Consider the following 16,793-nt stretch of genomic DNA (forward strand, 5'->3'; position numbering starts at 1 on the left):
ACTGATAGTAACACATACGATATAACCTTAGATAATATCCATGAATAAAACGTTCATAGATTGTTCCCGGGACATTCAGTTTCTAATAAGCAAATGGAAACCACAACGAAACCCTACATAACAGCTCACAAATTCATCTGAAAATAATATTATTTCAGTAGATTATGTGAATGTTCTCAAATACATGTGATTCTACCGTACCAAAATAGCAACTGCCAAGGTTCTCTTTTGGTTCAAATAAAAAATTACTTTCCCACAACGTTGTCAGAACGTTCTGTGAAAGTAATTTTTCTTAGAACCAAGGAAGAAACTAGGGAACATTCTGTGCTAGGTGGCTACAGGCTGAATCTCATGAGCTTGAAACTATAAACAGTTCTCGATCATCCGTAAGCATATCATTTAATTCTAAATTTTTGAGACCTTTTGCAAGAAGTGATGCCTCTAATATGATGAATACATTTCAGTATTGTTTGTAAATGTCAGCATCAATGGGCCTATGCAGTTAAAGGAATATATTTTAGATTAACATTTTCGCTATTAGTAAGTGAATGTATTGAGACTATTGATGCTAAGTAGAAATGTAAGCAATTGTATCTCACAGAAATAAAATGACACATTAACTTAAATTAACACAGAAGGCCTCAACTACATTTTTGTTGATGCGCTTAAAATTCAAAGAATTTGAAACAGATGTGCTATTACTTAGCTTGTTATCACCTCAAATAACCTACCCTTGCGTTTTATTCTACGTACGTCACACCAACGCATGGCTTGGACGTCGGCAAACTTGACGCATGGGCACGCCACATTCCCCCCCGGCGTTCGGTGCCCATTGAGAGCACGTTGTTGGTAACACCGTAGTAAAACGACAATTTAAAACCTAAAATATTATATCTGGAGGACAGAAACGTCCGAAGTGTGTTTAGGGGTAAGTTGGATTTATGTTTGAACGAGAGTATATGCAAATTGGTCAAACGAATTCTGTTGATTTGTCTGCGTGAATTCTCTAGCTGGCTCAAGTTAGCTAGTTGAGCTAAACGTGTTAGCACCAACGTCAGCACTGTTCATTAGCCAACTAGCTAGCTAACATGGCAGCTGTTCTAGTAGTAGTTGGAAAAAACGTTTGTAACTCCTCAAGACTGGTAGTGAGTTGGCTATTATTTTACAATCTGCTTATTTAAAACAGTTCGAGCCAAGACAAACTTTGCCCATCTCCTTTGGATGAAGTGACGTATGAATGCTAACGATAGTTAGCTAGGATAAGCGAAAAGCTAATGTTAGTTAGCTAACGAGCTAATTGAATCGAATATCTAGCTACCTAAAAACAATAACTTACGATTGTAAGCTTTCAACTGAGCAGTGTTGCTCTCAATACTACTGTCTATTGTTAATTTCTTTGTTTCGTATTGCTAAATGTTATTAGCTAGTAAGATGGATGTAACTAACGCGACCATCTGTCATTTTTAAGTGGGAGATTGTGGAGGTTATAAAGCCACATCTCTTGGCTTGGCACCCTCCAGAGTAACAGGGCCTATTTTGCTTTCAACCTAATTATCAAAATTACACTTGTGCGCGTGTGCTTGCGCCTTGCGCTGCATACTATACATGCACTAACTCTTGTCTAATCTCAACTGTATTATCTTTGTATTGCAGTGCTCAGGGGAGGGATTCTGCACTGTCTAGAGTCAACGAGCGGCAGGCAGAATGTCAGAGAAGAACACCAGAATCGCCATTGTGAACCATGACAAGTGCAAGCCAAAGAAATGCAGACAGGAGTGCAAGAAAAGTTGCCCTGTGGTCCGGATGGGTAAGACTTATGTTCCATCCATCATACCTCAAACAATACTTGAGAATATAGGCAATATCAGATGGAAACACTATATAACGTATCCCTCCACTCCTAAAAAATAAAAAACACTACTTTGAACAAGTCTTGAGACAGCTGACTATGTGCATTTGAAATGTTCTGTTTTCTCAAGACTCAACTGTCAATTGTCTTTTAATCTCCTCACAGGCAAACTGTGCATAGAGGTAACAGCTCAGAGCAAAATTGTGTGGATTTCCGAATCGCTCTGTATCGGATGTGGCATCTGTATCAAGGTAAAAGAAAGTGCCTGTAAATTCTCTTTCACCTAAATTGCCACCTCAGACCGTTCTGCCAACACTGTGTATGCGCGTTGTCCTCGTTAACATAGAATAACAGTGCAATGTCAAACAACATTCATACGTGGCAACTGTCAAAATACATGTCGCTACAGGCACTACCAAACAGGGCACAACGGCTACCAAACAGGGGACAACGTTAAGTAGCCTTTTCCCCAGATCAGAGCTGTCGTAGCCTACACTGCACATTAACTGGTGGTGCCCCAGTTGGTAGATCAGGACAGGTTGTTTCCCTGTATTGATTACATTACTTTGTCTTCCCCGAATTCTAGAAATGTCCATTTGGGGCCTTGTCCATTGTCAACTTGCCAAGCAACCTTGAGAAAGAGACCACTCACAGATACTGTGCCAACTCCTTCAAGCTGCATAGGTGGGTTCAGGCCACTGTTTGGGAACACTTGGCCATACCTTATCAATGTCTTGGTCTTTAACTCATGAACTATACTTGTGCTATATTCCAGATTACCCATTCCCAGACCTGGCGAGGTGTTGGGGCTTGTGGGCACCAATGGAATCGGCAAATCCACTGCGCTGAAAATTCTAGCTGGAAAACAAAAACCCAACTTGGGGAAGTATGATGTGAGTTTGTAAATGTTTTGCCACACCGCATTGCAGATATTGCAGCCAAATGTCCAATACATTATTCATATGATCTCGCAGTCACTTAGGTCCCTCTGGATAATTAATTTCACCTTAATCAATCAATCAAATGTATTAATGAAGGCCTTTTTATATCAGCAGTTGATAGTACAAAATGCCCAGCCTTAAACCCTAAGGAGCAAGCAACAACAGTGTTGAAGCACAGTGGCCAGGAAAAACTCCCTAAGAGTGGCCGAAATTTAGGAAGAAACCTGGAGGGGTGACCGGTAGGGTTGCACGATATTGGAAATAACTGACATTGCAATATTTTGTTTTTTGCTGCGATATATATTGCGATATGAAAAAATACAGGATGTATTCAGAAAGCTTTGGCTGTCAACCTGACCGTCTGTATCCTTCATTTTTCCCCAGCCCGATCCTCTACAATTAAAATGTATGAAACATCTGAATATTATTTCCGAACAGGTTGCTAGGTATATGTAACAGTAATAGTATAGCAATAGCAACAGTAGTAAAATAGAATGCGCAATATGGCATAACATACCAAATGCAGTCTGTGGCCAAAGCACTGCAATCTGGTCCACTTGTTCAGGTGCAGCCTTCACCATGTTCATGGCATTGTCTGTTATAGAGACTAGACGACTCATCTAGTCCCCAATCAGCTAAAGCTTCTCTCATCCCTGTTGCGATGTTCTCACTTGTATGGTCCTGTGGGAAGAATGCAGTTTGCAAACAGCGACTTTTCGGGTGGAAGTCCTCATTAATAAAGTGTACGGTCAGACTTATGTAGGGCTCCGTTGTCCGGCTGGACCACAAGTCTGTTGTTGCGGTATAATATTCCACCTTTGACAGCTCTGTTTCAACTTGTGCCTTGCATTTTTCGTACAGCTCTGGGATGGCAACTTGAGAAGAATAGTTTCGTGATGTCATTTCATACCTCTTGTCAAGCAACCGGATCATGTTTTCAAAACCCTCTTTGGTAACCGTGTTAATTGGTACCATGTCTTTGGTGACGTGAAATGTTATTGAACTACGTGTTTAAAATCAGCAACGAACTCCGTGTTTAAAATCATCATCATCTTCCGCTTACCCGTGGCCGGGTCGCGGGGGTAGCAGTCTAAAATGATCCGTGTTTAAAATTATAATTATAAATTGTGTATTGAATAACCCATAAATCAGAGTAAATTAACTTATGTCAGACAGATATAATGCTGGTTTTCCATTTGAAAAATATATACATTGTAGACTGATATATGTTTACCTTACTAAATCACACGGTCTGAGATGTGACTATTGCGGATGCGTACATCATAATGTTGATGCTGAAACGATATATCGTGCAGCCCTAGTGACCAGTCCTCTTCTGGTTGTGCTGGGTGAACATTTTAACATCCTGGGGCGGGGGTTCTGACAGTGACTGAAATGCAACTTGTTACGGAAACATTGTGCGGAGTTAAAAATCTGTGTTGTAACCTAGAAAATATACATTCTCTCCCATTCCACCTCCAGGTTCCCCCAGACTGGCAGGAGATCCTTACTTATTTCCGTGGGTCTGAGCTCCAGAACTACTTCACTAAGATCCTGGAGGATGACCTAAAGGCAATCGTTAAGCCCCAATATGTCGACCAGATTCCCAAGACTGTCAAGGTTAGCCATGCCCCTGCGTGCGTGCCCATATGTGTTCTAGTCATTTCTGTTGGAAGGGAAGAGGGGAGGGAACATGTGGATTCCAGTTGCGCTGTTTTGTGTTTTGTTTCAGTCTGAGGGGCTAATGGTGATGTTGTATTCGTCCACCAGGGGAGTGTGGGCTCCATTCTAAGCAGGAAAGATGACTCCAAGACTGAGACCATTGTCTGTGAGCAGCTTGGTATGTCTGATTTAATTTCTCAACCTTTTATCTTCCCTTCTAGCCTATAATGTGGTTCTGATGCATTTAATTTATAGCAATATTTTGCAGTTCATTTTCAGAGACCATTTTTTATAATTTTTCACCTGCCCTACTGTTTCCCATGAAATAACATTCGGCCATCTCTCTTGTCAGATCTGACTCATCTCAGGGAGAGGAATGTTGAGGACCTATCAGGAGGAGAGCTTCAGCGCTTTGCCATCGCTGTGGTCTGCATCCAGAGAGCAGACATGTAAATCATCTGAACCGACTGCAGCCTGACCCTGACTTAGGAGGGCTTTGATGTCAGCTCTGTGTTAATGCGATAGAGGCCTTACCTCATTAGTGGAGGCCATGTTTCACTGGGCATGTCATGTTTGTATTATTATTTTTTTTTTTTTTAATGACTCATGTCTTTGCTGCTATTCCAGCTTCATGTTTGACGAGCCGTCCAGTTACCTGGATGTGAAGCAGCGTCTGAGAGCCGCCGTCACGATCCGCTCGCTCATCTCCCCCGACAGGTCGGTGACTTCACACCGTGCCCTTGCTCTGTTCGCGCGGGTCCAGTGTAGCAGAGCGTTGTCCAAAATGGACCTTCCTTATCGCACCAGATCCCAGTACCGCCTTCCCGTTTCTTCTTTGAATAGGCGTGCCGTTGGGGTTACGTCCCTATTTTGTCCAACAAAATAGCCAAAGTGGAAGCGTGAAATCCAGATTCAACTTTCAACCTGGTGCTCCCTGTTCCAGTGGCCGTTGACATATGTTTTGTCTCCTCTGCCAGATACATCATAGTTGTGGAGCATGACCTGAGTGTGTTGGACTACCTGTCTGACTTCATCTGCTGTCTGTACGGAGTGCCCAGCGCTTACGGAGTGGTCACCATGCCCTTTGGAGTCCGGGAAGGTGAGACTCCCCTTTCACAACCCAGGCTAACACACAAACACTATGCTGTGTGCACGGAGTTGTTGCCTCCGAGCAGTCTGGAATCCCATCCGCAGCCAAGCCCGTGCAACCCCTCCCCTGCCACGGTTATTTCCCCCCTGTCCTAGTCCCTTGACAACTTCCCCTTTTAAACCCCTGTTGTCCTCTTCTACCTCCCCTACAGGCATCAACATCTTCCTGGATGGTTATGTGCCCACAGAGAACCTGCGCTTCAGGGAGATCTCGCTGGTGTTCAAGGTGATGGAATGGAAGTGGTCATGCACAAGCGGCGTGATACGCGGTTTTACCCAAGTCTCATACTGACCCGTGTTGCAATCCCAGGTGGCGGAGACGGCCAACGAGGAGGAGATCAAGAGGATGTGCCACTATCAGTACCCCAACATGAAGAAGAACATGGGCGACTTCTCCCTGGAGATCCACGAGGGGGAGTTCACAGACTCTGAGATTATGGTCATGCTGGGGGAGAACGGTGAGGAGGGGGAAGAGCCAAAGTGTGACGGAGGGAGTGTGAAGTGCTTTTTATTCCATGATGTTCATATCAGTACTAATGAACACATTGGTCGATGTGACCCATTCAGATTGGTTGTCTTAGTCTTCTATGGTGGTCGGTTTTTACTTGGCAATCGGTTAGTGATTCCAGCTACCTCCAATGTCCTCGCGTAACACTAGTCCTGTCTGAACCAACATCCTTCTGTTGTGAGATTCCGGAGTTTGTCAAGTGCTGCTTTTGGTTTAACAAGAACTAAGAATTTGAAAGATGTGCTTGTAACAACTTATGACAGGCTACATGAAGTGTACATGAAGGATGTACATGTTTCCACCTCATAGTGAATGATTTGGTTTATAGTCTGTGGTTTGTGCCAGTGAATGAAAGTCAGCAAATGTGTCCTAAAAGATGACTGCGTCCAACTCTAATGACGAGGTTATATTCAGGCATAGACTAAAAAAAGACAACTGGCCTGCTCTTTTTTTCTTCTCCCAGTTCAGTTCACTTCAGTACATTTTACTACTCTGTCCCTGGTGAGTGTGGCAGTTAGCCTTTGTCAGCTGGGTTTATTTGAATGTCTAAATCTACTCTCTCAGGGACGGGCAAAACCACGTTCATCAGAATGCTGGCTGGCCGTCTGAAACCAGATGAAGGAGGTACGTTGCAAACCTTTGGATTTATAGCCTTTGGCACACAACCCGCGCTGTGAATGCTCGAAGAATTTAGTTTAACAGTTTCTCTAACTGCCAGTGGTGCTTCTCCACAGGGGACGTTCCTATCCTGAATGTCAGCTACAAGCCCCAGAAGATCAGCCCGAAGTTCAAAGTAGGTTCTTCCCCGATCACTGCCTTGAGCGCCGCGTCCAACACCCCCCCCCCCCCCCCCCCCCCCCGACGCAGCGAGCGCTCGTGCCACTCATGTCCTGTGTTTTTATTTTTTTTGTAGGGCAGTGTGCGTGCCCTGCTCCACGAGAAGATCCGCGACGCCTACACGCACCCTCAGTTTGTGACTGACGTCATGAAGCCCATGCAGATCGAGAGCATCATTGACCAGGATGTAAGTCGTTGGATTTGGGGGAATGATTTTTGGAGGACTGCTTGCGCGATTTCATTTCACCAAAACATACGAACTGCATGGGTTATAACCGCGGAAAGAAAATGGTGGTGTTTGCAGCACGGCGTGCCCAAACCATCCAGCGTCATTTAGTTGTCTTTCGGTCAGCGTCTAACCAACACCCGCCCCCCTGCTTGTGTGTGCAGGTGCAGAACCTGTCTGGGGGTGAGTTACAGCGAGTGGCCATGGCCCTCTGTCTGGGGAAACCGGCCGACGTCTACCTGATCGACGAGCCTTCCGCCTACCTGGACTCTGAGCAGCGCCTGGTGGCCGCCAGGGTTATCAAACGGTAACCCCAGTCTGTCGGGTCCAGTGGTACCACCCCCTGGAGACCAGGGTTATCAAACGGTAACCCCAGTCTGTCGGGTCCAGTGGTACCACCCCCTGGAGACCAGGGTTTGATTCCCGTCTCTGCTCGTCCCCTGTCGTCCCCTGCAGAAACCTTTGATCCCGCAAACCTTGAACATCTTGGAAGCTAATTACTTCTATTCATGGTTTGTTTGGCAGATTTATCCTCCACGCCAAGAAGACGGCCTTTGTGGTGGAGCACGACTTCATCATGGCCACCTACTTGGCGGACCGCGTCATCGTGTTCGACGGTATTCCCTCGAGAAAGACCGCCGCCAACACGTGAGTGTGTTCTGTGGCCTCGTCCACCAACTTGCTCACCACATCCTGGCTACCAACCGAGTCAGATTCTGGTCAAACTCAGTCAAAATGGAGGCTCCCTTTGAACAGATACTGTGGACGGTGTTTTTGGACGGTCTGATAAACAAGTGTTTTTAAATGTGGGTTGTGTCTCCACGACGTCATCCACCAGCATGTTTCACTCACTGACGTGTAATGACACCTTTAACTTTTGACCTCAGGCCTCAGACCTTACTTGCCGGGATGAACAAGTTCCTATCGCAACTAGAGATTACATTCAGGAGAGACCCTAACAACTTCAGACCAAGGATCAACAAGATGAATTCCATTAAGGTACAGTGTCATAGTGCTTTATTTTGGTTCCTGTTGACGTTGTTTCTTGCAGCGCCAATCCAGTTTTTGTGTTGAATATTTATTCTGAGTCATGGAAAGTGTTGGTCTCATGTTTCATCTACTAAAATAAGTTGCCACACATTTTCCATGTGTTAGAAAACCCTTTTCTCTCATGTAAATTCCGTAGATTGTAACCTCATGAATTTTATTGCCTATTGACGTATTTCCTTATATGAACTGTAACTCAGGAAAATCTTAAATTGTTGCATTTTGCATTTATCTTGCTTATCTAGGGTTGCAGCTCTCTAACCCATCTATATTGTATGTCTAGGATTGTGAGCAGAAGAAAAGTGGGAACTACTTCTTCCTGGATGACTAGAGGACCAATACCTCCCTCCAACAGAGACCTCCATATCCATCCTTCTTAAGCTCAGAGACCTGTTGGGCTGCGTTCTAATATCCACAGTAGCGTTCCACGCAGAATGCATGCCCAGAACGTTGTTCTATTGTAGGTGGAATGCTAAAGTCGATATTTGGTTCACAGCCCCACCCTGCTGCCTCTCTTGAGGTCCCAACCTGGGTGAACCCCTACACACACACACACACACACACACACACACACACACACACACACACACACACACACACGGCGAGTTTGTTTTGCATCTGCCCATGTCCCGTGTGGACAGAGCTTAAGTAGGGCCGGTGGAATGGCCCAGAGTGTCATTTCCTCCCACACGGTGCGCTGAGCGATGCCCAACAAATACCCACACTAACCTTTGGGAGCTAAAGGAGTGTTTTATCATAGTCATGCTACCCAGTACATGTACTTTTAAAAATATCATCTTATGAATAAAAACAACTCCCATTTCCTGAGCATGGTGGCATTTTTGATTGGTAGTGGGCTTTCGTCCACTAGGCTGGCAGACTACAGCCCTTATTTGGTTACTCATAAAACAATGTGGATTTGGGCTAATGGGTGTATTTTGTTTGGAATGAAAAGCAGTGTACATCCATAATCCTGTAGATTTCCAATTAAAATGAAAACCTTCAGTTATTTTTTTAGGATTGTTGATAACTGTTAATTGTATCCTTTAGGTCAATAATCAAGCGTATATCCTCTGTTTGAAGTAATTCTGTCCAAAGTAAACATTTTCATGCTACGTTAAATTAACTGCATATCGGAAGTAAAACTGTTTTTCTACCGCACTCTGTACTGAAAGACGACCATGAACTCAACCACCAGATGGAGCTGTACATTCAAAATATAAAACTATGGAATACACATTTGCATTGAAAGTTCTTCCTGGTCATGTTATTGAAGGTGACTCAACAGAGGGAGATCCCGGGGTTTCCTCTCAGTATGAGGGGAGATGTTTGGACATCAGGTCTTGGTACTTGGACACGGCCACCCTATGTCCAAAATGGACATTTCTCATACTGCAGGAATGGTGTCTCTGCTCATATTGACTGTACGTTAAAAGGGAGAAAATAGCATAACATCAAACATAACTGGATGATTGGCCAATGGGGGCTGTTCATCTAGGCTCTCAAATGACCCTAGCCAATGGGGAAACGGTTGGTGGAAGAGCATCCAATTAGATTGGCACAGTTCACTGGGCTTGTAACCAGATTATTCTTGACCCTAATGCCACTGCCGCCTCCCTCTGAAGTCCCCCCCCCCCCACTCACACACACACACACCTGCCTTTGGGGTGCAGGGCAGTGGGGGCACAGCTGCGACCACAGAGCCCAAGGCTGGGGGTCTGCAGTGTGGCGGGGATCAAACAGTAATTTATCTTGAGGGGGGGTGATGTCATCAGCTTGTGTGTTGGGGGGGGTGCAGCCTGTCTCCGTTAAGTGTGGGAGGGGTCCTCCCATCTCCCACTTCTTTAACGGGTGTTCCAGCAGCTCGTCTAAATCTTGTGGTGACGCAGATTTCAACAGCTTCTTTTCGCGGTGGAGCACGTTCTTTGCAATAATGTACATCGAACTACTTGGTTTTGTGACATGTTTAATTGCACGTGGCTGCTCAAACTTCAAATGGTTTGACATTTTCTCATGACAGACCTCTGTGCTTGATGTACCCTGTATAAGTAAGCAGTAATGCGCGTGGGTGTGTTGTGTTTGTCTATAGGCTTGATGCATTGCAGTGTTTGGTGGATATTGGACATACACAACTACTACTACCCCCCCCCCCCCTCCCCAAATGTGCTTTACTGCTTATTAACCGGCTCATTTCAGCCAATCAGTGTTTGATATACTTTATCTGATAATGTTGGTCATGACCATCATTCAGTTAAAATAGTAAATATTTCCTTTTGCCCCAAATCTTTATTTGAAAGTCGAACGATGCTGTTGTTTACACAAACATTGGCTAATTCTCTCATTCCAATCACGCCCTCCGTGATTATTTTAAAAACACACAATCAGCCGTCATAGCTTTGTTTGGGAAGTGTGGTCTATTTTCTGCGACCCGCTGCTACAATCTGGTGTTGGGAGGCCAATCCAGGAAAAAGGGGTGATGTCATGATGCTATCGCTTACAGTCCTCTCTTCCAACTCCCAGATCTACACGTGTGTGTCTCATGAGAGATGACCTCATTGAGTTTTATTGAAGGAACATCTGTGCGGGTGAAACCCCAGATTTAGCCCCATTGTGATGAACTGTACTTCACCGGCAGGTTTAGCATGGTATTTTACTGTGCTTCCTCACAGTTACAGGATTTCTTATCACTGTGTTCTCTGTTTATTTCCAAGATTTGGTAGGCCTTGAAGTGTACTGTGTTAGAGATTTGCTTTTGGTTTACTGTCGTCAGAAGACTATGGTAACCTCATACATTTCTCCACATCTTCTCTATTGCAAGACCCGTTTAACTGGTTGAGGTGCCCTCACAGCAAACATTTTGCCACCTCTGACATCACTTTACAAGCAGATTGTGTAGGAATGGTATGACAGACTGTTAACCCCCAGTAAGTAAACTACAGTAACCATTTATTGGAACTTCTTCTGAATTCGCTTTGTGTGCTGTGTTCTCAAAGACTTTGAAGAATGTTCTGTGGTCTTCAAATCGTGTTCATTACCGCTATGGATGTGAAAAGAGATGTACACCTGAAACTGTCATTTCCTCAGAGTTAAGTATGTACAGTGTCTGTCAGAATTGGCACCTTAGGTGAACATGAATAAAAATCACCTTGATATTATGCTCAAAATATCAAATTAATGTATCCTTTAACTGAGCAAAACTGGTTTTTATTACCTTTGAAAACACTGGGAAAACGATTGATATAGTTTAAGTACATCTGTCTTTGGGAACAATTTCAGTGGTCCTCTGTGGCATCTGTTTTCACTGGGGTATAAATGAGTTGACACACAGCCTAAACTCTAAAACCCCTTAGTCATCCATTAATATGTGGAAGGCCAGACAACACGTATGAAATGAGACGAAAGATTGTTGACCTTCACAAATCAGGCAGTGGCTATAAAAAGATGTCCATTTCCACTATTAGGGCAATAATTAAGAAATGTACAACACAGGAACCTGCTTGAGGCTGCATGTGTGTTTTGGCCCCACACTCAGTGAGAAAGATGGTTCAAGTGGCAAAATCTCCCAGGATCATAGAACCTGGTTCTATGGTCTGATTAGACCAGAGGTGGTTTTGGCTGAAAAGGAGCAATGGTCATGCTGATGAAAACCCATCGTGATGAATGGTGGTGGATCTGTGATGTTAATGGTGGGGTTAACTTTAAGGAGGTGGAGACCTTTTTAGGGTTCTTGGGAACATGGAAAATCTGTCTGCCTCTGATGGGAGGCTAAAACTGGGCCGTTGGATGTTCCAGCTGGACAACAATCCAAAGCATTCCTTGAAAACGGTTCACCGACCATAGAATCAAGCTTTTGCGGAGGCCGTCAGAGATCCCTGACCTAAATCCCATTGGAAACCTGTCGGGTGAGCTGACAATGAGAGCGCACAACAGAGGACTGAGGACTCTGAAGTATCTGGAAAGTTTCTATATAGAAGAATGCTCTCAAAACCCTTACCATATGTTCTCCCACCTGATCAAACACAGGAGACCACTCAGATTATGGCAAACTGAGTGTGCCCCAAGTAGTAAATGCAGGGGGTGCCAATAATTGTGGCACATTTGTTCCTGAATAATTTGTTTTCAGTGAAAGGTTAGATTCAAAGATTAGGTGAGATTATACATTTTTTCAATGTACAATCAAGCTGATAAACAACAACAATGTTTTCACAGCCTTTCTGGTTTATATTTCCCCCGGGTGCCAATATTTCTAGAGGGCACTGTATAAGGTAACGGCTACCGCACGCTCATGGTTAGGGCAGGAAGAATGGTGTCACCAACCCTATTCTGTTGTAGCCCTGGACGAGTGGTTCTCAAACCTCTCCTGAGGACCCCCAATCGTCCCATGTAGACATCTGGGGGGGGTCCAGGGCCGAGGTTTGAGAATCGCTGGCCTAGACAAACCTATCCGGGAAGATCCTCGACCGGCAGCCGTGCACTGCAATCTGACGCTCACTCCATTCATCCACCAAATGGCCGCGACAGCTGATGCATCTTCACAAAACTGCCCCCCCCCCCAAACCCTGCAGGGACAGGGACTGCCCAGACCACCCTCGATGATGGCCGGCCTTTGGGATCTCTTGTGGGGGCAAACAGCCCCAACTGTTTTGGGGGGGGGGGGGTCTCGGTTTACATACGGCGGGTTTCACAAATAGCGCATTGTCCTCAGAGACGGACGCCAATCACCAGTGGACCGGCGATCAAACCACATCACAAGGATGAGGAGAGAGGAGGGGCGCGCACGTGTCGGTGCACAGTGGCGTGTGGGCTGCATTATCACTGGGCTGGTTTCTTCCACTATTTATAGTTTATTTCTTTATCGCGAAAACAACAATCCACAGGACAACCAGCACTACATTAGGGGCCACGGCTTTATTACCCAGTGAACCTTTCCAAAGCGTGGCGGTGGCGTACCGCGTGACCCCACAGTCTAGTCAGGGGGGGGGGGCGGGGAATTACAACAATCGAGTCACGACGGCAATAGCCAACGGTGGACGAGCAACACTGTTGTGGTCACTGTAGTGGCCCCCCACGGCTGGGAGGCTGGATACTCTGGGAGACTTGGGTTGTTGTGCCACGCTCAGCGAGTGGACCGGTGACTGCGAGCCAAGAGCCCTTGGAGACAGCATTTAAATATTACCACTCGAGACATTATTTCTAGAAGTGCTCGCGGAAAAGCCGCGCAGAGAGAGGCGCCCCGTTTGAAATGCGAGCGGGCCTGATAAGTTGCCTGCCGCGATTCCTCGCGTTATTGAAAAATCTGCCGCGCCGGCCAAAAGACTTCTGGTACAACTCGAGGGGCCAAATGTATCGCGCGTGCATGAGTGTGTGTGTAATTTAGAGAGAGAGGGGGAGAGGGCCCAGTCCCCCTTGGCGCTAGAGTCCCGGCCGCTCTCACTCCCGTCCAAACACATGCGTGTCAGTCATCGTTCGTCGTAGAGCATTCCGATGCCTGTGCCAATTCATGGAAGTCTGTGGAACGCCGTGCTGCAATCCAACCTTCCATCTATGCTCTTCCTCATGCCGGCTAGCCTAGAGACAGGCTGGGGTCCAATGCTTTTAAATGGGCCAATGGAACGCTGTCCTTGTGACCTCTGACCCTCAAACATGTAGATTAAATAAATGTTGCGGGCTACACGCTCACAGGATAACTTGTGTTAAAGGCACACAGTCACTAACCATTATCTCTACCTCTTGTTTGTTTCTATTGATTGTGTTTAATTGGGGTCATTTTTTGTCAGTATTCACTGAGGTTTTGGATGAAGGCCTGTGTTATGAGTTAGATCCAAGGTGCCACAACAACAGTGATGTCAGTGCCTCGCACTACTAACCATTGGTTCCCATCTATCGGCTTAATTTAGATCGGTGGTCACTAAGGACTGGACCGACATGTATAAGATAGAGACAGGTGTCGTAGGTTGTCTTAGGTCAGTTAAGCGTTTAACCTTTTCCCAGGTTTACAGTTAATGGGAGAGCTGATCGTGGATATATACTTAGTGAAGCAAAGTCTTCCATGAGAATGATTAAGTTCACAGGCTGTGTGGGTGTGTTGTTAGGAAAGTGGAAGGTGATGACCTCTCCAATCAATCTATTCTCCTCTCCGTCACTGTGATATCCAGCTGTGTGATGGACTAACAATAAGACCTGTCATAGAACATCTCAAGAAAAAGACCTACACACACACACACACAGATGCCTGTGGATGATGTGCAGCTCTGCTCTTATTTCTAGCAAGCATGGTGTTTAGACTCAAGCATGGAGGGTTAGAATGTTCTATATTTCACATCTTAGAATTTCTTTTCATGAAATCTCTATTGTGAATATGTTGAGAGTGCGCGAAAAGCTGGACACTTCAACAGTCTAAATAAATGTACAGCTTTTCTGATAACACTAGAGCTCCGCGGCTCCAGTGTTAACCAACTCGAAGAACTATGAGCTTGCATTGAAAACAACAGTTGAATGAAAATGCATACGGGTGAAACATTATGATGCAGTGTTGCACCGGTTTTAGTTTTTGTTCATTTACTCTGCATGACTCTCAGTCTGTATCCTGTTCTTTGCAGATATGTCACCAAATATTAACTCATTTCCATCAGTAACCTTGCAATCAAGCAACTGAAGTTCCCCTTACAAGACAGTTTTTCTGCTGTTTTTCATTGATTCTTATTCTGTCACTGAACACAAGGCAATATACAAATAAAGGTATTGTATATAAACATAATATATACTATATATGCTAAGCCAGCCAAGCTTTATATATATAAGTTGTGTGTATGTGTGTGTATGTGTGTGTATATATATATATGTATATATGTATATATACAGTATATATATATGTATATATGTATACATAACTTATCACTGTGCCGATATGGTGCCATAATGCAAATATTTGCAAAAGCTTGGCTGGCTTAGCATATATAGTATATATTATGTTTATATACAATACCTTTATTTGTATATTGCCTTGTGTTCAGTGACAGAATAAGGATAAATCAAAAACAGGAGAAAAACTGTCTTGTAAGAGGAATTTCAGTTGCTTGATTGCAAAGTCACTGATGGAAATTATTTAATATATGTCTGTGTATACATACATAACTTATCAAGGTGCAGATATGATGGTGATTATTTATACATATATATACACACACACAAATCATTAGTACAGAGAGATGGACACAGGTGGGACATTATGAAGACATGATGACTTGCTGGCTTAGCATATATATATATATATATATATATATATATATATACACACACACACACACACACACATATCACTGTGTAGATGTGATGGTGCCATAATGCAAATATTTGCAAAAGCTTGGCTGGCTTAGCAAAATAATTAATTTACCATGTTTTGACAGTGAGTTGCAGTCTGTAAAAGTAGGCAACCGCCTGAACAAGAGAGCCTACAGACACTATTACTGCTCTCAAACAGCAAAATAATCAAATTTGCTGAACCATTTCATTCTAAATCAAGTCTCCTGCTCCGATAATCCTTGTCTTTCCTCCACAACTACTCTCATCACGCTCCCTCATGATCGCACTGTTTTCCCAGATTTCACATTCACGTGCAGCTTGCTCTCGCCTCACTCAGACATTCTGTCGCCAGGCCCGTGACGTAACCTGCGCAAGTAGCTTCCACTTTCAGCGGTTTTCTTCCGCCGCTAGTGGAGCAGTCTTGGGGAGAATCTAGTTCCTCGAGCGTCGGTTTACTGCCGCCGGCGATTCCTTAGACGTTCGCTGATAGTCATGTTGAACTTGACCGATAAAAGTTGAACAAACTTCAATGAAATTGTAACAAAATTCATGTTAAAGAGAAGATGCTATGATCGCAAATTCCACATACATTGGGCCAACGGTCCTTTCGTGTTAACAATTTCATGTTTGAATAAGGTTCACTATGGGATTTTTTTATTTGTAAAAAAACATATTGTCTTCCAGGATTATATACATAGAGCACTAATATAATTGTAAACGAACAGTAATTAGTATTCGGCATCCAACCTATCATTTGAATCAATACAAATGGGTTTATGTCTGCAGTGTAATATCATCTCTCTCACATCCAGAAAATGACACTTAACGTTCCTGTGCTCCTGTCTATGCAGCCTGCCGGCCAGCCTGCCAGCCAGCCTGCAGCCCTGAAGTCTATTTTCATGCATTAGCATGCAGTATTAATGACACGATTTGATCTATTGTTGAAGCTTGATTGTCGATCCCTGACAATGCAAATATTAACTTGGGTTCATACAAACTAAACTATCTTTTCCCACAAGCACACGGGCCTGTTGTTGATAAATGTTCTAACAAAGCGGACTTTGTCCACTTAAAACACTGTTTTTGGCTCACAGGCCCTACAGAAAGGTGTGAATTTGAAATTGTATGAGGACATGAGAGAACATGTTCTTTGTGTTGACACACGCTCTAGACACTTGTTCAACCCCACAACATAAATAGTGCTTATCGTGCCACAATCAAAGTAGGGAAACTAAGAACAAGCCCAGAACAGTTCAAGAGTTCAGATCAATT

The 16,793-nt window shown here is 44.3% G+C and overlaps 1 protein-coding gene across 1 annotated transcript; it reads left to right on the forward strand.

Annotated features, from left to right (window-relative positions):
- Positions 1–445: 445 nt before the first annotated feature.
- abce1 (ATP-binding cassette, sub-family E (OABP), member 1) lies at positions 446–9,048 on the forward strand. Its single transcript, XM_010888310.5, has 19 exons — positions 446–928; positions 1,654–1,807; positions 2,015–2,100; positions 2,436–2,533; positions 2,625–2,742; positions 4,273–4,410; positions 4,561–4,630; positions 4,805–4,901; positions 5,080–5,169; positions 5,430–5,551; positions 5,754–5,827; positions 5,912–6,059; positions 6,674–6,733; positions 6,844–6,902; positions 7,023–7,133; positions 7,337–7,479; positions 7,698–7,820; positions 8,060–8,171; positions 8,503–9,048. The coding sequence occupies exons 2-19, from the start codon at positions 1,705–1,707 to the stop codon at positions 8,548–8,550; spliced, it is 1,800 nt and encodes a 599-aa protein (XP_010886612.1). The 5' UTR covers positions 446–928; positions 1,654–1,704; the 3' UTR covers positions 8,551–9,048.
- Positions 9,049–16,793: the final 7,745 nt, after the last annotated feature.

The sequence above is a fragment of the Esox lucius genome, chromosome 25, assembly GCF_011004845.1.
Source record: "Esox lucius isolate fEsoLuc1 chromosome 25, fEsoLuc1.pri, whole genome shotgun sequence".
NCBI classification, from domain to species: domain Eukaryota; kingdom Metazoa; phylum Chordata; class Actinopteri; order Esociformes; family Esocidae; genus Esox; species Esox lucius.